The sequence below is a fragment of the Tachyglossus aculeatus genome, chromosome 24 (assembly GCF_015852505.1).
Source record: "Tachyglossus aculeatus isolate mTacAcu1 chromosome 24, mTacAcu1.pri, whole genome shotgun sequence".
NCBI lineage: Eukaryota > Metazoa > Chordata > Mammalia > Monotremata > Tachyglossidae > Tachyglossus > Tachyglossus aculeatus.
The window spans coordinates 10985196-11010958 of NC_052089.1; the positions used below are offsets into that span (position 1 = coordinate 10985196).

Sequence of the window (25763 nt, forward strand, 5' to 3'; positions counted from 1 at the left end):
TATTAAGCGCTTACTATGTGCAAAGCACTGTTCTGAGTGCTGGGGAGGTTACAAGGTAATCAGGTTGTCCCACGGGGGGCTCACAGTCTTAATCCCCGTTTTCCAGATGAGGGAACTGAGGCCCAGAGAAGTGAAGTGACTTGCCCAAAGTCACCCAGCTGACAGTTGGCGGAGCCGGGATTCGAACCCATGACCTCTGACTCCAAAGCCCGGGCTCTTTCCACTTGTAATTCGTCAACACTCACCGTGGGCCCCCTCCTTGCGGGGCTTTTTCTTTTCCTCCAAGGGTTTGGCTCATATGCCTTCTGGACTGGCTATTCTGGCTCAGAGACTGTAACTTGGGACTGGGTTTGGAAGAGGAAAAATTGTGTTTTTTTAATAAGTGAGGTTATCGTTATTATTTCATCCAAATGAAAAATGCCCTTTTGGAGCTCTGGGTAGAAAAGAATCACTGGCAACCGGGTATTTCTTCGTGATTATGGAAAGCTGAACCGGCTATGAGAAGAAAAAAATTTGTATTTCGAATTTGTCTTTTTAAGTGGGTAGTTGAAAGGAGTTGTACTTCCCAAGCTCTTAGTACAGCACACAGTAAGTGCTCAATAAATACGATTAAATGAAGAGTTCAAGTGGTGATTCCTCTGACAGATGAACCAAGCTTCTGCCTTTAAAGCTTTATTAAAGAAGCCATTTTCCCTAGAATTTTTTTTCAAGAAAATGGATCTGGAATGGTAATGATTGTGGCATCCTTAACCACGTACTGTTTGTGCCAAGCACTGGGGTGGATACGAGATAACCAGGTTGAATATAGCCCCGTCTCATACGAAACTTGCAGCTCACAAGTTGGAGGGAGCAGAGCTATTGAGCCCCCATTTTACAATGAAGAAATTGAGGCCCCAGAGAGGTGAGGTGGTTTGTCTGAGGTCACACAGCAGACAAGTGGCAGAGCTGGGGTTACCATCCCATTAAAGTTCAGGTTTATTTGTGAAAAGATCCGAGAAGGTTTTTCCCGAGACCAGTACCAACTTTGATGATGGCATTTGTTAAGCGCTTACTATGTGCGAAGCACTGTTCTGAGCACTGGGGGGGATACAAGGTGATCAGGTTGTCCCACGTGGGGCTCACAGTCTTAATCCCCATTTTAGAGATGAGGGAACTGAGGCTCAGAGAAGTTAAGTGACTTACCCAAGGTCACACAACTGACAAGTGGCGGAGCCGGGATTCGAACCCTTGACCTCTGGCTCCCAAGCCCGGGCTCTTTCCACTGAGCCATGCTGCTTCTCTGAATAACAATAATAATAATAATGGCATTTGTTAAGTGCTTACTATATGCAAAGCACTGTCCTAAGCGCTGGGGAGGTTACAAGGTGACCAGGTTGTCCCTTGGGTGACTCACAGTCTTAATCCCCGTTTTACAGATGATATAACTGAGGCCCGGAGAAGCGAAGTGACTTGCCCAAAGTCACCCAGCTGACAATTGGCGGAGCCGGGATTTGAACCCGTGACCTCCGACTCCAAAGCCCGGGCTCTTTCCACCGAGCCACGCTGCTTCTCTCTGAAACAAACTTCTTGCTAATTTTGAGTGAGGAAAACTTCAACATATTCAGGCTAAACCAGGCTCGACTCCAATTTAGGTAAACCGTCTAGAGAAGCAGCGTGGCTCAGTGGAAAGAACCTGGGCTTTGGAGTCAGAGGTCATGGGTTCAAATCCGGCCTCCGCCAATTGTCAGTTGGGTGACTTTGGGCAAGTCACTTCTCTGTGCCTCAGTGACCTCATCTGTAAAATGGGGATGAAGACCGTGAGCCCCCCCGTGGGACAACCTGATCACCTTGTAACCTCCCCAGCGCTTAGAACAGCGCTTTGCACATAGTAAGCGCTTAATAAATGCCATCATTATTATTATTATTATCTAGGGATTTACCTGGAAACTAGAAAATTTCAGGGAAGGACATCAGAGGGGTGATGTCTTCCTAAACCAGGTCTTGGTTATGTTATGAAGGATTTCTGTCACTTTCCCCCTCAGGAAGCATGGAATCCGGTCACTCCACTGGTCACTGCCCCTGTGCAGGCCCAAGCTGATTTAGGAAATCTTTTTTTTTTTTTTAATGGTATTTAAGGGCTTACTATGTATAGAGTAAGGCCCTACTGAGAGCTCACCTCCTCCAGGAGGCCTTCCCAGACTGAGCCCCTTCCTTCCTCTCCCCCTCGTCCCCCTCTCCATCCCCCCCATCTTACCTCCTTCCCTTCCCCACTGCACCTGTATATATGTATATATGTTTGTACATATTTGTTACTCTATTTATTTTACTTGTACATATCTATTCTATTTATTTTGTTAGTCTGTTTGGTTTTGTTCTCTGTCTCCCCCTTTTAGACTGTGAGCCCACTGTTGGGTAGGGACAGTCTCTATATTTTGCCAACTTGTACTTCCCAAGCGCTTAGTACAGTGCTCTGCACACAATAAGCGCTCAATAAATACGATTGATGATGATGATGATGATGAGCACTGTTCTAAGCACTTAAAACAAGACCATCAGGTGGGACACAGTCCCTGTCCCACATGGGGCTCCAGTCGGAGGAGGAACAGGTATTTAATTTCCGTTATACAGTTGAGGAAACGGTCACAGGGAAGTTAAGTGACTTGTCCAAGGACACACATCGGGCAAGTGGCAGAGCTGGGAAAAGAATCAATCAATCAATCAATCGTATTTATTGAGCGCTTACTGTGTGCAGAGCACTGTACTAAGCGCTTGGGAAGTCCAAGTTGGCAACATCTAGAGACGGTCCCTACCCAACAGTGGGCTCACAGTCTAAAAGGGGGAGACAGAGAACAAAACCAAACATACTAGCAAAATAAAATTAATAGAATAGATATGTACAAGTAAAATAAAGAAATAGAGTAATAAATATGTCCAAACATATATATATATATATATATATATATATATATATATATATACAGGTGCTGTGGGGAAGGGAAGGAGGTAAGATGGGGACGAGGGGGAGAGGAAGGAAGGGGCTCAGTGTGGGAAGGCCTCCTGGAGGAGGTGAGCTCTCAGTAGGGCCTTGAAGGGAGGAAGAAAGCTAGCTTGGCGGATGGGCAGAGGGAGGGCATTCCAGGCCAGGGGGAGGATGTGGGCCGGGGGTCCGTGGGGTAGGTGTTTTCCTTAACTGGGCTCCAGCGCTTAGAACAGTGCTCTGCACATAGTAAGCGCTTAACAAATGCCATCATTATTATTAGTAAATGCTGAAAAAGCGTTCGGTCCTTCTTTCTTCCCCTTCTTGCTACTTCCGCTTGGAGTCTGGGCGACAGTCAATCAATCGTATTTATTGAGCGCTTACTGTGTGCAGAGCACCGTACTAAGCGCTTGGGAAGTCCAAGTTGGCAACATATAGAGACGGTCCCTACCCAACAGTGGGCTCACAGTGTAGAATAGATTTGGAATCAATTCAGCCTAGAGGGGCAACAATCACTGAAACATTCCCCCCCCACCCCTCCATAATCTTCCTCTCCCCTGGGTTGCAGTCATTCATTCGCTCAATCGTATTTATTGAGCGCTTACTGTGTGCAGAGCAGTATTCCAAATAGAGCTGGTCCGTACCCAACAATGGGCTCACATAGTAAGCGCTTAATAAATGCCATCATTATTATTATTGACCTCGCCCGCGTGACAGAAAGGCTCGCATGCAACGTTTGCTTTGTAGCTCCAGTCTACTCTGCCACAGTCAAGACCGGGTCACCCGGCACCACGTTACCACCCGTCGGCCCGGGCTGGGCCTCCGCCGTCCGTCCTCGGCCGGCCAAAGGGGAGAAGCCTCTGGATTTCCCAGAAACCGGGACAAGCCCGTTGCCTCGGAGGAAGAGGAGCGTCCCGTTTCCTCTTGGCGTCAGAATTTGCCCCGGGGAGAGCGTCCCAAGGGCCACCGCCAACCACTTAAACTATTTCAAAGTCCGAGGTAAGTGAGGGTAATGGAGGGCTGGGCCGGAGGCTCCAGAGCCTTATCTCCACCTTCCACCTCAGCTGACCAAGATGACGACCGTGGGGAAAGGAGAGCTCACCGCCATAGCCCGTGCAGGGAGGAGAACTCTTGTCATGCTCCTTCTTGGAACTGATTTGGAAGCTGAGTGGCCTAATAATAGTAATAATAATAATAATGATGACATTTATAAAGCGCTTCTTATGTGCAAAGCACTGTTCCAAGCGCTGGGGAGGTTACAAGGTGATCAGGTTGTCCCACGGGGGGCTCACTGTCTTAATCCCCATTTTCCAGGTGAGGGAGCTGAGGCCCAGAGAAGTGAAGTGACTTGCCCAAAGTCACACGATTGACCATTGGTGGAGCTGGGATTTGAACCCATAACCTCTGACTCCAAAGCCCGGGCTCTTTCCACTGAACCATGCTGCTTCTCACCTTTCACCTCAGCTAACCAAGATGGTGACCGTGGGGAGAGGAGAGCTCACCGCCCTATCCTATGCAGGGAGGAGAACTCCTGTCATGCTCCTTCTTGGAACTGATTTGGAAGCTGAGTGGCCTAATAATAATAACAATGATGGCATTTATAAAGCACTTATTATGTGCAAAGCACTGTTCTAAGGGCTGGGGAGGTTACAAGGTGATCAGGTTGTCCCATGGGGGGCTCACTGTCTTAATCCCCATTTTCCAGGTGAGGGAACTGAGGCCCAGTGAAGTGACTTGCCCGAAGTCACCCAGCTGACAATTGGCGGAGCTGGGATTTGAACCCATGACTTCTGACTCCAAAGCCCGGGCTCTTTCCACTGAGCCACGCTGCTTCTCACCTTTCACCTCAGCTAACCAAGTTGGTGACTGTGGGGAAAGGAGAGCTCACCACCCTATCCTATGCAGGGACTCCTGTCATGCTCCTTCTTGGAACTGATTTGGAAGCTGAGTGGCCTAATAATAATAACAATGATGGCATTTATAAAGCACTTATTATGTGCAAAGCACTGTTCTAAGGGCTGGGGAGGTTACAAGGTGATCAGGTTGTCCCACGGGGGGCTCACTGTCTTAATCCCCATTTTCCAGGTGAGGGAGCTGAGGCCCAGAGAAGTGAAGTGACTTGCCCAAAGTCACACGATTGACCATTGGTGGAGCTGGGATTTGAACCCATAACCTCTGACTCCAAAGCCCGGGCTCTTTCCACTGAACCATGCTGCTTCTCACCTTTCACCTCAGCTAACCAAGATGGTGACCGTGGGGAGAGGAGAGCTCACCGCCCTATCCTATGCAGGGAGGAGAACTCCTGTCATGCTCCTTCTTGGAACTGATTTGGAAGCTGAGTGGCCTAATAATAATAACAATGATGGCATTTATAAAGCACTTATTATGTGCAAAGCACTGTTCTAAGGGCTGGGGAGGTTACAAGGTGATCAGGTTGTCCCATGGGGGGCTCACTGTCTTAATCCCCATTTTCCAGGTGAGGGAACTGAGGCCCAGTGAAGTGACTTGCCCGAAGTCACCCAGCTGACAATTGGCGGAGCTGGGATTTGAACCCATGACTTCTGACTCCAAAGCCCGGGCTCTTTCCACTGAGCCACGCTGCTTCTCACCTTTCACCTCAGCTAACCAAGTTGGTGACTGTGGGGAAAGGAGAGCTCACCACCCTATCCTATGCAGGGACTCCTGTCATGCTCCTTCTTGGAACTGATTTGGAAGCTGAGTGGCCTAATAATAATAACAATGATGGCATTTATAAAGCACTTATTATGTGCAAAGCACTGTTCTAAGGGCTGGGGAGGTTACAAGGTGATCAGGTTGTCCCATGGGGGGCTCACTGTCTTAATCCCCATTTTCCAGGTGAGGGAACTGAGGCCCAGTGAAGTGACTTGCCCGAAGTCACCCAGCTGACAATTGGCGGAGCTGGGATTTGAACCCATGACTTCTGACTCCAAAGCCCGGGCTCTTTCCACTGAGCCACGCTGCTTCTCACCTTTCACCTCAGCTAACCAAGTTGGTGACTGTGGGGAAAGGAGAGCTCACCACCCTATCCTATGCAGGGACTCCTGTCATGCTCCTTCTTGGAACTGATTTGGAAGCTGAGTGGCCTAATAATAATAACAATGATGGCATTTATAAAGCACTTATTATGTGCAAAGCACTGTTCTAAGGGCTGGGGAGGTTACAAGGTGATCAGGTTGTCCCACGGGGGGCTCACTGTCTTAATCCCCATTTTCCAGGTGAGGGAACTGAGGCCCAGAGAAGTGAAGTGACTTGCCCGAAGTCACCCAGCTGACACTTGGCGGAGCTGGGATTTGAACCCATGACTTCTGACTCCAAAGCCTGGGCTCTTTCCACTGAGCCACGCTGCTTCTCACCTTTCACCTCAGCTAACCAAGTTGGTGACTGTGGGGAAAGGAGAGCTCACCGCCATATCCTATGCAGGGAGGAGAACTCCTGTCATGCTCCGTCTTGGAACTGATTTGGAAGCTGAGTGGCCTAGTGGATGGAGCATGGGCCTGCGTGTCCTTGGACAAATCCCTTCACTTCTCTGTGCCTCAGTTTCCTCATCTTTAAAATGGGCATTAAGACCGTGAGCCCCATGTGGATTAGCTTGTATCTACCCCAGGGCTTAGAATAGCGTCTGGTACACAGTATGCACTTAAATGCCGTTTCAAAAAAACCCAACTTCGTAAGGAACAGAGTTTCGTTAATCTTCCTGTAGGGATGGGTCTTTAAAATAAAGAGTTTTGGCCGATGAGTCGTCGCATTCCGAATGGGCAGCCCATTTTGAAAATGATTAAGGCTGTATGTATCGGTCCCCCAGAACACTGAAGGAATCGATCGGTCTCACCAGCTAGTGAACTCCTGACTTCTCGGACCCTTTGGTTTGGGAATAGCAGGACTGGCTCAGCCGTGTCTATGTTCATTCATTCATTCATTCATTCAATCGTATTTATTGAGGGCTTACTGTGTGCGGAGCACTGTACTAAGCGCTTGGGAAGTCCAAGTTGGCAACATATAGAGACAGTCCGTACCCAACAGTGGGCTCACAGTCTATGTCTACAAGGAAGCCTCGTTGGGTTCCTCTAAAAGTCAATCAATCAATCGTATTTATTGAGCGCTTACTGTGTGCAGAGCACTGTACTAAGCGCTTGGGAAGTACAAGTTGGCAACATATAGAGACAGTCCCTCCCCAACAGTGGGCTCACAGTCTAAAAGGGGGAGACAGAGAACAAAACCAAACATACTAACAAAATAAAATAAATAGAATAGATATGTACAAGTAAAATAAATAAATAATCAATCATTTATTGAGCGCTTACTGTGGGCAAAGCGCTGTACTTAAGTGCTTCGGAGAGTGCAGACACTGCCCACATCAAGCTTCTAGAGAAGGGTGTCTTGTTTTATTTTTCTCCCCCAAACCTAAAAGTCAAATCCAAGAAACTGTGCTCTGTGGAGTGTAAACTTCTCGAAGAGGGGTGGGTGAGAGAGAGAGGATGGACTAGGCTAGACAGGCAATTTGGGGGAATTTGGGGGTAATTCAGCCCCGAGTGAAGTGGAATTGGGAATTAACCTGATCATTTCCTCAATTCTCTGCTTCACTCTGGCGGTAAAGACTTGGCCTGTGGTTGAATGTGGGCAGAATGAGCTTTTGGACAAGGTCCCAGAAGTGGCTGGCAGGGACTGCAGGAGGAGGCAGGAGAAGGATAGAGTGACAGATTGCCAAGAGACTCAAACCGATAGGCCTGAAAATTGCTTCCATGTTCTTTTCGTTTGGAGAGTGGACGTGTGGCCAGAGGGAGGAATCATCAGACGGCAGGGTGCCCTTCCCTGTGGGAGGAGAGAATGAAATTGAGAGAGAATGAGACTGAGAGACAGAAAGAATGAGGTTGAGAGAGAGAGAGAATGAGATTGAGAGACCAGAGATTGAGAATTTAGGAATAGAATGGAGGTAAGAGGGGTTGCGGCGCTTAGAACAGTGCTTTGCACATAGTAAGCGCTTAATAAATGCCATTACTATTATTATTATTGTGGGAAATTCCAGCAGCAGACAGCTTTAGCTACCCACCCCTCTGTGCCTGCCGTAAGATAAATGGTCCGGGATCACTTTTTGGGTTTCTTTGGGTTGAAATAGTTTTGAGTTTGTTGACAGTCCCTGTCCAAACTCTCGTCATTCTCAAAATCCCATTTCAATCCCAGAAACGAAAAATGGGAGTCCTCGATCTCAGCTCAGACGTTGGCTGGAGTTTCCAAGGGCCTGCGAAGGTAGTGATCTGATCTGAACTAAAGCAGTGCGGCCTTTAGGCTGTAAGGTCTTTCTATTCTTTAAGCTCACTGTGGGCAAAGAATGTGTATAACAACTCTAGTATTGTACTCTCCCAAGCGCTTAGTTACAGTGCTCTGCTCACAGTAAGTACTCAATAAATGCCATTATTATTATTGTGGGAAATTCCGGCAGCAGACAGCTTTAGCTACCCACCCCCCTGTGCCTGCCGTAAGATAAATAGTCCATGATCACTTTTTGGGTTTCTTTGGGTTGAAATAGTTTTGAGTTTGTTGACAGTCCCTGTCCAAACTCTCGTCATTCTCAAAATCCCATTTCAATCCCAGAAACGAAAAATAGAGTCCTCGATCTCAGCTCAGACGTTGGCTGGAGTTTCCAAGGGCCTGTGAAGGTAGTGATCTGATCTGAACTAAAGCAGTGTGGCCTTTAGGCTGTAAGCTCTTTCTATTCTTTAAGCTCGCTGTGGGCAAAGAATGTGTCTAACAACTCTAGTATTGTACTCTCCCAAGCGCTTAGTACAGTGCTCTGCTCACAGTAAGTACTCAATAAATGCCATTATTATTATTGTGGGAAATTCCAGCAGCAGACAGCTTTAGCTACACACCCCTCTGTGCCTGCCATAAGATAAATAGTCCGTGATCACTTTTTGGGTTTCTTTGGGTTGAAATAGTTTTGAGTTTGTTGACAGTCCCTGTCCAAACTCTCGTCATTCTTAAAATCCCATTTCAATCCCAGAAACGAAGAATGGAGTCCTCAATCTCAGCTCAGACGTTGGCTGGAGTTTCCAAGGGCCCGTGAAGGTAGTGATCTGATCTGAACTAAAGCAGTGCGGCCTTTAGGCTGTAAGCTCTTTCTATTCTTTAAGCTCGTTGTGGGCAAAGAATGTGTCTAACAACTCTAGTATTATACTCTCCCAAGCGCTTAGTACAGTGCTCTGCTCACAGTAAGTACTCAATAAATGCCATTATTATTATTGTGGGAAATTCCAGCAGCAGACATCTTTAGCTACCCACTCCTCTGTGCCTGCCATAAGATAAATAGTCCGTGATCACTTTTTGGGTTTCTTTGGGTTGAAATAGTTTTGAGTTTGTTGACAGTCCCTGTCCAAACTCTCGTCATTCTTAAAATCCCATTTCAATCCCAGAAACGAAGAATGGAGTCCTCAATCTCAGCTCAGACGTTGGCTGGAGTTTCCAAGGGCCTGCGAAGGTAGTGATCTGATCTGAACTAAAGCAGTGTGGCCTTTAGGCTGTAAGCTCTTTCTATTCTTTAAGCTTGCTGTGGGCAAAGAATGTGTCTAACAACTCTAGTATTGTACTCTCCCAAGCGCTTAGTACAGTGCTCTGCTCACGGTAAGTACTCAATAAATGCCATTATTATTATTATTATTATTATTATTGTGGGAAATTCCAGCAGCAGACAGCTTTAGCTACCCACCCCTCTGTGCCTGCCATAAGATAAATAGTCCGTGATCACTTTTTGGGTTTCTTTGGGTTGAAATAGTTTTGAGTTTGTTGACAGTCCCTGTCCAAACTCTCATCATTCTCAAAATCCCATTTCAATCACAGAAACGAAAAATGGGAGTCCTCGATCTCAGCTCAGACGTTGGCTGGAGTTTCCAAGGGCCTGATGTGAACTAAAGCAGTGCGGCCTTTAGGCTGTAAGCTCTTTCTATTCTTTAAGCTCACTGTGGGCAAAGAATGTGTCCAACAACTCTAGTATTGTAGTCTCCCAAGCGCTTAGTACAGTGCTCTGCTCACAGTAAGTACTCAATAAATGCGATTGATTAATCTTTTGGACTCCTCCTCCCCTTGACCTGTGCCCGCTCTAGAGGAAAAGCAGGAATGGGGGATCTCTACCCTTTGGTAATCTCTCCCTCAACTGATTCCCTAATTTCTTGCTTTCCAGTGTGCCAGGAAGCCGTCTGGGAAGCCTTTAAGATCTTTTGGGACCGAATTCCGGACCGCGAGGAGTACTGGAGCTGGATGAAGCTATGTGAGGACGGGAACACGAGCATCTTCGAAATAGGCGGCAACTTCAGTCAGTCGGAGGAGCACCAGAACCTCATTGTGAAGGTAATTGAGAAGCAGTGGGAGTCAGAGGACCTGGGTTCTAATCCCAGCTCTGCCACCGGTCTGCTGGTTGACTCTGGGCAAGTCATTTCACTTCCTTGGGCCCCAAGTTACCTCATTTGGAAAATGGGAATTGGGACTTTGAGCCCTCTGTGGGGGCATGGACCATTTCCAAACTGATTAGCTGGTATCTATCCCAGCACTTAACAATGGTGTTACAGTGCTCTGCACACGGTAAGCGCTCAATAAATACGATTGAATGAATGAATGAATTTGTTAAGCGCTTACTATGTGCAAAGCACTGTTCTAAGCACTGGGGAGGATACAAGGTGATCACGTTGTCCCACTTGGGGCTCACAGTCTTCATCCCTTCCCTTCAAAGCCCTACTGAGAGCTCACCTCCTCCACGAGGCCTTCCCAGACTGAGCCCCTTCCCCATCGCCCCCCCCCGCCTTACCTCCTTCCCCTCCCCACAGCACCTATATATATGTATATATGTTTGTATGGATTTATTACTCTATTTTATTTGTACATATTTATTCTATTTATTTTATTTTGTTAATATGTTTTGTTGTCTGTCGCCCCCTTCTAGACTGTGAGCCCGCTCTTGGGTAGGGACCGTCTCTATATGTTGCCAACTTGGACTTCCCAAGCGCTTAGTCCAGTGCTCTGCACACAGTAAGCGCTCAATAAATACGATTGAATGAATGAATCCCCATTTTCCAAATGAGGGAACTGAGGCCCAAAGTCACACAGGCGACCGGGATTTGAACCCCTGACCTCGGACTCCCAAGCCCGGGCTCGTTCCACTGAGCCGTGCTGCTTCATGCTGCACTTAGTACAGTGTCTGGTGGCTTAGTGGAAAGAGCACTGGAGTCAGAGGTCGTGGGTTCTAATCCCGGCTCCACCACTTGTCAGCTGTGTGACTTTGGGCGAGTCACTTTGCTTCTCTGGGCCTCAGTTACCTCATCTGTAAAAAATGGGGGCGAAGACTGTGAGCCCCACGTGGGACAACCCGATTACCTTATATCTACCCCAGCACTTAGAACAGTGCTTGGCACATAGCGCTTAACAAATTCATTCATTCATTCATTCAATTGTATTTATTAATAATAATAATGATGGTATTTATTAAGCACTGTTCTAAGTGCTGGGGGTGGTTACAAGGTGTTCAGGTTGTCCCACGGGGATAATACTGTAATTATGATTATTAATTATATACCAAATGCCACCAAAAGTGTCAAAGTGCTGGGGATGGCTATGGAGAGCAGAAAGAACCAAAAGTAAGCTGGGGATATGGGGACACACGTACACACAAACATACAAACACACACATACACGTTTCTTGAGGCAGGCAAATAGAAATAGGGAGATGGGGTGAAATTTTTTTAAAAAGCCCACTTTGTGCTGTTTTGCCAGTGATCAGTGTGTCTTCAAAACTGTGCTTGTATTCATTCATTCACTCAGCTGTATTTATCTATTCATCCATTCATTCAATCGTATGTATTGAGCGCTTACTGTGTGCAGAGCACTGTACTAAGCGCTTGGGAAGGACAGGTTGGCAACATAGAGAGACGGTCCCGACCAAACAGCGGGCTCACAGTCTAGAATAGACGATCTAGCACTTAGCACAATACTAAGCACTTGGGAAAGCACAATGCAACAATAAACGTAGAGGGAGCAGACAGTTAAGACAAGGAAATGAATTTATGTATTTTATTTGTACATATTTATTCTATTGATTTTAGTTTGTTAATATTCATTCAATCATATTTATTGAGCACTGACTGTGTGCAGAGCACTGTACTAAGCGCCTGGGAAGTCCAAGTTGGCAACATATAGAGACGGTCCCGACCCAACAGTGGGCTCACAGTCTAGAATAGATTATCTGGCGCTTAGCACAATACTCAGCACTTGGGAAATCACGATGCAACAATCAACATAGAAGGGGCAGACAGTTAAGACAAGGAAATGAATTCATTTATTTATTTTATTTGTACATATTTGTTCTGTTTATTTTATTTTGTTAATATTCATTCAGTCATATTTATTGAGCGCTTACTGTGTGCAGAGCACTGTATTAAGCACCTGGGAAGTCCAAGTTGGCAACATATAGAGATGGTCCCGACCCAAACAGCGGGCTCACAGTCTATAATAGATGATCTAGCACTTAGCACTGTATTAAGCGCCTGGGAAGTCCAAGTTGGCAACATATAGAGATGGTCCCGACCCAGCAGTGGGCTCACAGTCTACAATAGAAGATCTAGCACTTAGCACAATACTAAGCACTTGGGAAAGCACGATGCAACAATCAACATAGAGAGGGCAGACAGTTAAGACAAGGAAATGAATTTATTTTATTTGTACATATTTATTCTATTTTATTTATTTTATTTTATTAATATTTTATTTATTTTATTTTCTTAATATTCATTCAGTCGAATTTATTGAGCGCTGACTGTGTGCAGAGCACTGTCCCGAGGAGCAACCGGGACCATAAACGCTTAGTACAGCGCTCTGCACAGAGTAAGCGCTCAATAAATACGACAATGAATGAGTGAGTGAGAAGGGCAGGTACCACACTGGGCAACCTGCAGCAATCTGTCTTGGCTTGGCAACTTGGAATTCGGCCCCGAGGGGGAACCGGGACCGTAAACAAGCCGCTTAAGTGCGGGGCCTCAGTGTTTCCATCCATCAAATGGCCACCACAAATCCGCTGGCTGCGTAGTGACAGCAATCGCTACTTGGCAAGAAGTTGTTTAGCCGCCTTGGCAGGAATGCTACCAACCATTTCAGGTCAGCAAAGCGACAGACACGTCTGTCCGCACCTTTTACAAATCCGACCTGTCGACCTGGGCCCCGGCCCGGGCTGCCCGAATGGCCCGGACCCAGGAGATCGTGGTTCCTGGAAGCCCAATAAATCAATCAATTGTATTTATTGAGCGCTTACTATGTGCAGAGCGCTGTACTAAGCGCTTGGGAAGTCCAAGTTGGCAACATCTAGAGACGGTCCCTACCCAACAGCGGGCTCACAGTCTAGAAGGGGGAGACAGACAACAAAACCAAACATATTAACAAAATAAAATAAGTAGAATAAATCTGTACACGTACAATATGTTAATGTAACATATTAACAAAATAAAATAAGTTGAATAAATATGGACAAGTACAATATGTTAATGTAACATATTAACAAAATAAAATAAGTTGAATAAATATGTACAAGTACAATATGTTAACGTAACATATTAACAAAATAAAATAAGTTGAATAAATATGTACAAGTACAATATGTTAATGTAACATATTAACAAAATAAAATAAGTAGAATAAATATGTGCAAGTAAATATGTACAAGTAAATATGTACAAGTAGAATAAATATGTACAAGTAAAATAAATAGGGTAATAAATGCATACAAACATATATACATCTATATATGGTGCTGTGGGGAAGGGAAGGAGGTAAGGCGGGGGGGAAAGAATTAATTCTGGGGGGGCCCGGAATTAACCCGTCATCTTTAGAAAGTGTTTAGGGCTTCGGAATCGGAAGGTACAGTTAGGGGCAACGCTCTGGTGTATATTTTTAGGACTGGAGCCGTTTACAAGACAAACCAATTAGTTAATCCAATTTCCAAGTCGTGGTTTCCCAGCAGCGAGCTCACAATTTCCGCGATGATGATTATTTTGATTTTCAGCTCCTAGACTTCACTCTTACAGTCTGGTCCGTGTTTCTACACTCAAAACAAACACCCTCAGCAAACTAATGTGGGATGAGCGCTTTGTGCCACATAGACCTTGTCTGGGTAGGGACTGTCTCTATATGTTGCCAACTTGTTCTTCCCAAGCGCTTAGTACAGTGCTCTGCACACAGTAAGCGCTCAATAAATACGATTGATGGATTGATTGATTGGGTAAAAAACAACAGCAGCTGAAAAAAACCAGATTTAAGGCCCCTTTGGTGGTGATATCCCAGGGAGGGTTATCTTGGGTGCATCTGGCCACGAGAGGATTAGAGGATCATCTGACTGCCTCCTGCTGAGATTTAAGACCAAAGCCAATCAAGTAGAATTAGTCCCCCTCAACCACACGAGAAATGGATTAGCTCCAGTCCTTCTAGTTTTTAAAATTTGTATTTATTTGTCAGGCTGTAGATCTTGCCATCCTTGCTTTAGAAGCCTCAACGTCGGCCCAGTAAGTCTAAAATCAAGGAAACTACCGAAAGCAACTGGAAGCATTTGTGGGCAGGGAAAGGGGTCTATTGACTGTTACATTGTAGCAATAATAATAAAAATGATGGCATTTGTTAAGCGCTTAAGCTTGCCTCATCTGTAAAATGGGGATTATTGTATCTTGTAACCCAGCGCTTAGAACAGTGCTTTCCACATAATAATAATGATAGTATTTTTTAAGCGCTTACTATGTGCAAAGCACTGTTCTAAGTGCTGGGAAGGTTTCAAGGTGATCAGGTTGTCCCATGGGGGGCTCACAGTTTTAATCCCCGTTTTACAGATGAGGTCACTGAGGCCCAGAGAATAATAATAACGATGGCATTTATTAAGCGCTTACTATGTGCAAAGCACTGTTCTAAGCGCTGGGAAGGTTTCAAGGTGATCAGGTTGTCCCATGGGGCGCTCACAGTTTTAATCCCCATTTTACAGATGAGGTCACTGAGGCCCAGAGAATAATAATAATAATAACGATGGCATTTATTAAGCGTTTACTATGTGCAAAGCACTGTTCTAAGCGCTGGGAAGGTTTCAAGGTGATCAGGTTGTCCCATGGGGGGCTCACAGTTTTAATCCCCATTTTACAGATGAGGTCACTGAGGCCCAGAGAAGTGAAGCGACTTGCCCAAAGTCACACAGCTGACAATTGGCGGAGCCGGAATTTGAACCCATGACCTCTGACTCCAAAGCCCAGGCTTTTTCCACTGAGCCACACTGCTTCTCTATAGTAAGCGCTTAATAAATGCCATTATTAATTATTATTATTATTATTATTATAGTAAGCCCTTATTAAATACTTACTGCCTAGTATCTAGTAAGCACTTAATAAATGCCACAATCGTAGTTATAGCTCATTGTATAACCAGTCTTATCTGAGCACTGACTATGTGCAGAATTAATGGCATATTACATCAATCAATAGTATTTCTTGAGCACTGTAGTAAGTGCTCAGGAGAGCACAAGAGAGTTAGTAAACGTGATCCTTGCCCTAAAGGAGTTTTCAATGTAGCGGAGGTGTTTGAGATTATGTAATGAATGTACTGTGATGGTATATCTAGGAAGTTCTCATTCATTCATTCATTCATTCATTCAATCGTATTTCATCATCATCATCAATCGTATTTACTGAGCGCTTACTGTGTGCAGAGCACTGTACTAAGCGCTTGGGAAGTACAAGTTGGCAACATATCGAGACGGTCCCTACCCAACAGTGGGCTCACAGTCTAGAAGGGGGAGACAGAGAACAAAACCAAACATGTTAACAAAATAAAATAAATAGAATAGATATGTATGATTGGAACAATTCTCCCAAGTCAAATCCTATTATTAAAATCGATCACTAAAATATGTGACAGAATTCTTCCTCAGAGGTCATGGCCTGGGGTCTGTATCCCTGAGAATAATAATAATAATAATAATAATAATAATAATAATAATAATGATAGCATTTTTAAGCACTTACTATGTGCAAATCACTGTTCTAAGCCCTGGAAGAGTCTCCGTCTCTGAGAAGCAGCAAGGCCTAGTTGGAGGACGTGGGTTCAAATCCTGACTCCACCACCCGTCTGCTATGTGACCTCGGGCGACTCAATCAATCAATCAGTCATATTTATTGAGCACTTACTGTGTGCAGAGCACTGTACTAAGTGCTTGGGAAGGACAAGTTGGCAACATATAGAGACAGTCCCTACCCAACAGTGGGCTCACAGTCTAGAATTATTATTATTATTAGAAGGGGGAGACAGAGAACAAAACCAAACATATTAACATAACATTAACACTAACATCTCGATGCCTCAGTTTCTTCATCTGTAAAATGGGATTCAATCCCTGGTCTCCCTTCTACTTAGACCGTGAGCCCCGTGTGGGATAGGGACTGTGTTTCAGCTGTGAATAGCTTGTATTTTACCCCAGCACTTAGTGTAGCTCTAGAAACATGATAAGCGTTCCACAAATACCGCAGTTGCTATTGTTATCATCGTCGTTAGGAGTTGGGTTGTGGCTTTAAGTACTGTGAAAATAGCCAACTTTTATTTCATTATTGTCTTCTTTTTTTTGGTCCACAGAGACTCTCTTCCACAAGGGAAACCACAAGCAGGTGAGTGATCGGTTTCCCCCTGGTTTACCGCCGCCTTCACTCCCCCTCGTCCCCCTCTCCCCCCCCATCTTACCTCCTTCCCTTCCCCACAGCACCTGTATATATATGTATATATACTTGTACAGATTTATTACTCTATTTATTTATTTATCTTGTGCATATCTATTCTATTTATTTTATTTTGTTGGTATGTTTGGTTTTGTTCTCTGTCTCCCCCTTCTAGACTGTGAGCCCACTGTTGGGTAGGGACCGTCTCTAGATGTTGCCAACTTGTACTTCCCAAGCACTTAGTACAGTGCTCTGCACACAGTAAGCACTCAATAAATACGATTGAATGAAAGAATGAATGAATTCAAGATTGGTCGGTTCCTGAAGATCATTTCATATGCAGCGCTTTATACCATACTCGCTTTTTCAATTATTCAGCAATCCCCCAGAATATCCTTTGGACATTCTGTTCGTTTTCATCGAGCTGTATCTGGAAATCCCTTCACGAAATAAGAGAAAGAATCTTTGATGATGCTAGCATTTGGTAGGAACATTGATTAGAAATCCAAAAAAAAAAAAGATTAACATTTTAAAATTCGCAGGAGAGAGTTTCTGAATTAAAGTCTTGGGGTGCAAACTGACTACAGGATGAATGAAAAGAATTGGGATCAGAGGACTGATCAATCAATCATATTGAGCGTTTACTGTGTGCAGAGCACTGTACTAAGCGCTTGGGAAGTCCAAGTCGGCAACATATAGAGACGGTCCCTACCCAACAGTGGGCTCACAGTCTAGAAGGGGGAGACAGAGAACAAAACAAAACATATTAACCAAATAAAATAAATAGAATAGATATGTACAAGTAAAATAAATAGAGTAATAAATACGTACAAACATATATACATGATTTGATTAATCAAAATGTCCTCATTCCTTTAGATTGTGAGACTGATTAGAAGCCAGTTCTGTTTTTCTTTTGAAAGTATTATCAGTAAGAACGAGGTAACCCCTTCCGTAATTGTCCTCAGTTCATTAACTGCTGAATGATTTTTTTGTAGAATATTTTTTTCCCTTTGGACAGTTTGAAAAGGTTGCTTCCAGTTTTAAATATGCAGTCTTTAGAGGTGTGTATTACGGGTGATGAGTGCCTGAATGAAGAATTTATTAAGATTATTGTTTGTGTTAATGAACTGATCACGTATGGGGGATACATGCATTTTTGAGTCCCGTTAACCGGAGCAGTTGCATATGAGTGTAAAGTGTAGGTGTGGGAGCAGTTACTGGAGAGAGTGAGATTCATAGATGTCTGAAACATTAGCTAAATAGTCTAATAGAAAGAACAATCAATCAATCAGTGGTATTTCTTCAGTGCTTACTGTGTGCAGAGCAATCAATCAATCAATCAATCGTATTTATTGAGTGCTTACTGTGTACAGAGCACTGTACTAAGTGCTTGGGAAGTACAAGTTGGCAACATATAGAGACAGTCCCTACCCAACAGTGGGCTCACACTATAATAAGCACTTGGGAGAGTCCAATACAACAGAATTAGCAGACACGTTCCCTGCCCGTAACAAGCTTAAAGTCTAGAAGGGCAGTGGTGTCTCGGTTGGTCTTCTGCATCAAATTCGTAGTCCAAGATTCTCCCATTTTTCCTCTTTAAGATAGGGTGCAGTCTATGATTAGGTAATCCCCTTCTCTGATTCCTGCATTTCTAACAGCTCTTTTGCCTCCCTGACGGGGTTTAAATCTGGACCGAGGACCGTGACGATTGGGGGGACCCCCAAAGTTCAGTCTGTTCAAGTTCAAAATTCAATCTGGCCCATCCAGTCTAGCAGGAGGACAGCCCAGGCAGGTTCCATTCCAAGTCCGGGCCCTTCGTGATCAGTGATGGCAGCGTGTTCCCGATCTCTCATTTAACCCCGCTGCTCCGTTTCTCCTCTAGCTCTGGTCCGTCGGCTCCTGCCAGTGAAGACACCACATTACGAGGTACGTTGGCACGTCTCTCTGCTTCCCCCTTCTCTCGTGGTTTCAATCATGCGTTCATTCAGACGTATTTATTGACTGCTTACTGGTGTGCAAAGCACTGTAGTAAGCACTTGGGAGAGTACAGAGTACTTGTTTTGTTCTGTTGTCTGCCTCCCCCTTCTATCAATCAATCAATCATATTTATTGAGCGCTTACTGTGTGCAGAGCACTGTACTAAGCACTTGGGAAGTACAAGTTGGCAACACATAGAGACAGTCCCTACCCAACAGTGGGCTCACAGTCTAAAAGGGGGAGACAGAGAACAAAACCAGACATACTAAATAAAATAGAATAGACAAGTAAAATAAATAAATAAATAGAGTAATAAATTCTAGACCATGAGCCAGTTGTTGGGAGGGACCGTCTCTATATGTTGCCGATTTGTACTTCCCAAGCGCTTAGTCCAGTGCTCTGCACACAGTAAGCGCTCAATAAATACGATTGAAAGAACGAATCGATACAGTACAACAGTAAACAGACACATTCCCTTACCACAGTGAGCTCGACTGACGATGCTCGTTGTAAGCCCTCCTTGCAGCTAAGCACAGACCTCTTACCAGCCAGTTTTCCCTGCACAGAAACTGTGTGCGGTGAGATGAATTCATCCCATATTCATTCATTCATTCAATCGTATTTATTGAGCGCTTACTGTGTGCAGAGCACTGGACTAAACGCTTGGGAAGTACAAGATATCCATATCCTGCACTGTGTGCCCAAGGTATAACATGATGCCTTCTTCCCAGGATATTGGACCAATGGCTATTTGCAAGGCTGCCCTATGTTTGTGGAATGTATCTATGTTTGTACATATTTATTACTCTATTTATTTTACTTGTACATATCTATTCTATTTATTTTATTTTGTTAATATGTTTTGTTTTGTTCTCTGTCTCCCCCTTCTAGACTGTGAGCCCACTGTTGGGTAGGGACCATCTCTATATGTTGCCAACTTATACTTCCCAAGCACTTTGTACAGTGCTCTGCACACAGTAAGCGCTCAATAAATATGATTGATTGATTGAATGAATGTGGCCACGACAGGGCTGAAAGCTTCGATGTGCTCTAATAGTATGTAGACTATTACTCTATTTATTTATTTTACTTGTACATAGTTAGTCTACTTATTTTATTTCGTTAATATGTTTTGTTTTGTTCTCTGTCTCCCCCTTCTAGACTGTGAGCCCGTTGTTGGGTAGGGACCGTTTCTATATGTTGCCAACTTGTACTTCCCAAGTGCTTAGTACAGTGCTCTGCACACAGTAAGCGCTCAATAAATACGATTGAATGAATGAATGAATGGACAGGGCAGCGTTTCATCAAAATATATACCTGTATATATATATATATATATATATATATATATATATATATATATATGTTTGTATGTATTTATCACTCTGTTTTATTTGTACGTACTTATTCTGTTTATTTTATTTTGTTAATATGTTTTGTTTTGTTGTCTGTCTCCCCCTTCTAGACTGTGAGCCCACTGTTGGGAAGGGACCATCTCTATAGGTTGCCAACTTGTACTTCCCAAGCGCTTAGTACAGTGCTGTGCACACAGTAAGCGCTCAATAAATACGATTGAATAAATCAAAATCTGAGAACCTTTCTGCTTTGTCCGCACAGATGCTCGGGCCATTGTCCTGCCTCCGGAAGAGGTCTTCATCGAAGGTGCCTCAGATCGCAGGTCGGAGAGAACAGATGAAAGCGTAAGTACTCTTCTCCGCTACCCCCTTATACCGATCGATTGATCGATTATTGGGTGCTTATTGTGTGCAGAGCACTCTTCTAGAAGCACTCGGGGGAATACAGTACAGCGGAGTTGATAGACACGTTTGGGGGGTGACGGATGCTAATATAAACTCATTTATATCGGCTCCTCCAACTTGGACTGTGCGCCTCATGTGGGACAGGGACTGTGTCCAATCTGATAAGCTTGTACTTACTCTTAGCCCTTAGGACTGTGCTTGATGCATGGCGCTTAACAGATACCATTTCATAAAATGATTCTGTGATGTAAGTGCTGTGGGGCTGAGGGTGGGGTGAATATCAAGTGTTTAAAGGATTCAGATAGAAATGAATAGGCGCTGCAGACGGGAGTGGGAGTAGGAGAAAAGAGGGGTCAGAGCTGGTGGAATTCTGCCTTGAGACCAGTACTATGGGACTGAACTTGGTCATTATTTATTTATATTAATGCCTGTCCCCCCTCCTAGACTCTAAGTTCACTGTGGGCAGGGAATGTGTTTATTGTTATTTTGCAATAATAATAATGATGGCATTTATTAAGCGCTTACTGTGTGCAGAACTTAGAACACTAAGCGCTGGGGAGGTTACAAGGTGATCGGGTTGTCCCACGGGGGGCTCAGAGTCTTCACCCCCATTTGACAGATGAGGGAACTGAGGCCCAGAGAAGTGACGTGACTTGCCCAAAGTCACGCAGCTGGCAATTGGCAGAGCCGGGATTTGAACCCCTGTCCTCGGACTCCAAAGCCCGGGCTCTATTCCACTGAGCCATGCTGCATCTCGAAGCAGCTTGTACTCTCCCAAGCACTTAATACAGTGCTTTGCATAAAGTGAATGCTCAATAAATATTCATTCGTTAATAATAATAATAATAATGGCATTTGTTAAGCGCTTACTATGTGCAAAGCACTGTTCTAAGCACTGGGGAGGATATAAGGTGATCAGGTTGTCCCACGGGGGGCTCACAGTCCTAATCCCCATTTTACAGATGAGGTCACTGAGGCACAGAGAAGTGAAGTGACTTGCCCAGAGTCACACAGCTGACAAGCAGCGGAGCTGGGATTAGAACCCGTGACCTCTGCCCGGGCTCTTTCCACTGAGCCACGCTGCTTCCCTAATTCATTCATTGTATTTATTGAGCGCTTACTATGTGCACCGCACTGTTCTAAGTGCTTGGAAAGTACAATTCGGCAAAAGACGGATACAATCCCGACCCAACAACGGGCTTGGAGTCTAGAAGAGGGAGACAGACAACTGATGTCCTGGAGGAAACCGCCGAAGAAATGGTTCTAGAACCCGAGAAAGCTTTCAATTTCCTTCTCCCTTTACCATTTCTGATTGTTTCGGCTGAATGGCAGGAGAACTTGGCCCCATTTCTTCCTTCGTATGGACTTTTAAAAATTGGAGGTGAAGAGACCGATTCCTGAAATCTTGTAACAAGTCTTGACCTTTTACGTCCAGCTGTTGCGCGGAAACAGCTGGCCAGCTCCCAGGTATTTTCTCTGGGTTCAGAGAAGCAGGTCAGCATTTTGCAATGTTTTCTCATTCATTCAATCATATTTATTGAGCCCCTACTGTGTGCAGAGCACTGTACTAAGTGCTTGGCAAGTACAAGTCGGCAACATATAGAGACAGTCCCTACCCAACAGTGGGCTCGCAGTCTATTTTCATCTCCTTGATTCTCCCCAACCCCAATGTCAGGCTTTCCCTCCGAATTTTGAAACTTCTTATCCCCCAAGACTGTTTCTGAGCTCTCCCGTGGGCCAGTCGTCTTGATGGGGAGTTTTGTCGATTGCTATTTTATCTGCTTCCACCCATACACCCGGAGTAATCAATCAATAGTGTTTACTGAGCAGCTATTGTGCGCAGAGCACTGGACACAACAGAGTTGGTAGACGCGGATCCCTGTCCTCAAGGAGCTTTTAATCCGGCGGGGAAAACCGTCACTAAATTACAGGTAGGAAGAAGCGATAGTCTACAAAAACATGCACATATCCAAACATTTAGATGAGACAGAAGTGCTGAAGTGCCAGTGGAGGGGCAGATGGGGTGGAGAGATGAGAGATTAATCCAAGAGGGTGTCTTGAAGGAGATGTGGTTTCAGAAAGATTTTTGAGATGGGAAGAGCAGCGGGCCGCCAGATGCGAAGGGAAGGAAGCTCCAGTCCGATAGGAGAATGTGAGCAAGAGGTCAGCGGTGGGAGAGATGAGGAGGCGGCACAATGAGTAAGATGGCTTGAGAGAAATGAAATGTGAGCGCCGCAGGATAGCAGAAGAGTGGAGCTAAGTAAGGAGGGAGGTATCTGCTGGAGTGCCACATCGAAGGAGGGTTTTTTAATTGTTTTTTAATTTTTTAAAAAGTGCTGTGTGAGGAGGGAGGGCAGGGAGAAGAAGACTTCAGCAATGGGTGAAATTTTGCTCTTGTGTCCACCTGGCTCTGAAAGAAGGGAAGTCCCTTATAAAGACCCATCCAGGATTCTGTCTTTCTATGGCAACGGCTGGAACGTACATTGATATACTGTCGTTCTTTCTTAATGGTATTTGTTAAGTGCTTACTGGAGGCCCGGCACTGTTCTAAGCACGGAGGTAGATACAAGGTAATCGAGGACTGTGTGGGACAAGAAGGAGGCCTGGGGGATGGAGAGTTTCATCCGATGAGGAGAACCCGTTTCATCCAAGCCCCATTTAAGGCAATACGATTCTGACAAGAGTTGAAATGGGCCACCCTATAGTCTCCACATGTTTCTCGTCTCCTCCCTTGGGTAGCGGGGGGGCCTGTTTTCTGGCCAGAGCCAATATTTCCTCAAGAGAAACCAGTAACTTTTTCTTTTTCGGGCATGGTTTCCATGTGTTTTTATGTTCCCTTCCCAAGGCATCACTGGCAGCCACATGTTGCTGAAGCTTCTCTCCAGGACACTGAGGTCGCCAGAGTCTGTTTTGTTTTCCACCTTTCCAGCCCTCCAGCTGGTTACTCATCTCATGGCTCCCCAGAAAGGAGCACCAGCCCACCCCTCCAGGGAGCTGTCTGTCCTCAGACTTTCCCCCTGGGCTCTACCTCTGGCCTGGAATGCCCTCCTTCTTCATTAATAATAATAATGATGGTATTTGCTAAGCGCTTACTATGTGCAGAGCACTGTTCTAAGCGCTGGGGGGGATACAAGGTGATCAGATTGTCTCACGCGGGGCTCACAGTCTTAATCCCCATTTTACAGATGAGGTAACAGAGAAGTGAAGCGACTTGCCCAAAGTCACACAACCGATAAGTGGCGGAGCCGGAATTAGAACCCATGACCTCTGACTCCCAAGCCCGAGCTCTTTCCACTGAGCCACGCTGCTTCTTCTTCATTCCCATCAGATGATCGCTCTCCCCGCGTTCAAAGCCTCATCTCCTCCAAGAGGCCTTCCCCATCTAGACCCTCATTTCCTCTTCTCCCACTCCATTCTGTACCACCCTGACTTGTTCCCTTTTTTCACCCTTCCCTCCGCTCCCCAGCACTTACATCCGGATCCATAATTCATTAATCAATCAATGGTATTTATTGAGCGCGTGCTGTGTGCAGAGCACTGTACTAAGCGATCGGGAGGGTACAATGCAATAACAGACACATTCCCAGCCCACGATAGTCTAGAGGGATTCCCTAATCAATCAATCAATCATATTTATTGAGCACTTACTGTGTGCAGAGCACTGTACTAAGCGCTTGGGAAGTACAAGTTGGCAACATATAAGCATGTAAGTTCTGCCCCATATGTACCTTAAGACTCTGTCGCTTACCCCTACCTGTAATTCGCCTCCTCAGCTGGATCGTTAGGTCCTCGAAGGGAGGAGTCGGGTCTACTAACTCTGTCGTACTCCATTTCCCAAACCTTTACTACCGTGCAGAGAAAAAGCACATAATAATAATAATAATAATGATAATAATGGTATTTGCTATGTGCCAGGCACTGTACTAAGCGCTGGATACAAGCCAATCTGGTTGGACACAGTCCCTATCCCGCGTAGGGCTCACAGTCTCAATCCCCATTTTACAGATGAAGGAACTGAGGCCCAGAGAAGGGAAGTGACTGGCCCAAGGCCACACAGCAGACAAGTGGCGGAGCCGGGATTAGAAGCCATGACCCTCTGACTCTCAGGTTCCTGCTCTGTCTGCTCTGCCGTGCTGCTTCCCAGTCAATCGTATTTATTGAGCGCTTACTGTGTGCAGAGCACTGGACTAAGCGCTTGGGAAGTCCAAGTTGGCAACATCTAGAGACGGTCCCTACCCAACAGTGGGCTCACAGTCTAGAAGGGGGAGACAGAGAACAAAACCAAACATACTAACAAAATAAAATAAATAGAATAGATATGTACAAGGAAGATAAATAGAGTAATAAATATGTACAAACATATATGCATATATACGCTATTTAGATCCCAATAAATAGTGTTGATTGATTAATGGGTTGTGGGTAGGGACTGTCTCTATATGTTGCCAACTTGTACTTTCCAAGCGCTTAGTACAGTGCTCTGCACACAGTAAGCGCTCAATAAATATGATTGATTGATTGACTGTCTACGAAGTCTGTTACGTTGTTGCACTGTACTTCCCAAGCACCTAGAAGACACACTAAGTGCTTAATAATTACGATCGATCGATTGATCGATTGGTAGGGAGGAAAGTTTGGCGGGTTGGCTGTCCAGAAGGGAAGCCATTCATTCATTCATTCATTCAATCGTATTTATCGAGCGCTTACTGTGTGCAGAGCACCGGACTAAGCGCTTGGGAAGGACAAGTTGGCAACATCTAGAGACGGTCCCTACCCAACGGCGGGCTCACAGTCTAGAAGGGGGAGACAGAGAACAAAACAAAACATGTTAACAAAAGAAAATAGAATAAGTACAAGTAAAATAAATAAATAGAGTAATAAAGCCACCACACATTTCCTCCAAGCATCCTGTTCTCCCTTCTACTTAGACTGTGAGCCCTATGTAGTACCCCAACGTGTAGAACAGTGTTGGACACATAGCAGGTACTTAACAAATAGTACAGTAGAGAAGCACCATAGTTCAGTGGAAAGAGCCCGGGCTTTGGAGTCCGAGGTCATGGGTTCAAATCCCGGCTCCGCCAATTATCGGCCGTGTGCCTTTGGGCAAGTAACTTCACTTCTCTGTGCCTCAGTTCCCTCATCTGGAAAATGGGGATTAAGACTGTGAGCCCCCCGTGGGACAGCCTTGTAACCTCCCCAGCGCTTAGACCAGTGCTTTGCACATAGTAAGAGCTTAATAAATGCCATCATTATTATTACAGTGCTCTGCACACAGTAAGCACTCAATAAATACCATTGAATGAAACGCCGTAAAAAAAAAAAAGCATCCTGGGGCCA

At 45.0% G+C, this 25763-nt stretch overlaps 1 protein-coding gene across 1 annotated transcript in view; it reads left to right on the forward strand.

The window, feature by feature from the left end:
- The first annotated feature begins 410 nt into the window (after window positions 1-410).
- Window positions 411-25763, forward strand: part of IMPG2 (interphotoreceptor matrix proteoglycan 2) — a 54925-nt gene continuing 29572 nt past the window's right edge. The window contains exons 1-6 of the mRNA XM_038766151.1: window positions 411-462; window positions 3704-3955; window positions 10149-10315; window positions 16607-16638; window positions 18572-18615; window positions 20284-20366. Of these exons, the coding sequence (XP_038622079.1) occupies window positions 411-462; window positions 3704-3955; window positions 10149-10315; window positions 16607-16638; window positions 18572-18615; window positions 20284-20366 (630 nt within the window). The remainder of the gene's footprint in view (window positions 463-3703; window positions 3956-10148; window positions 10316-16606; window positions 16639-18571; window positions 18616-20283; window positions 20367-25763) is intronic.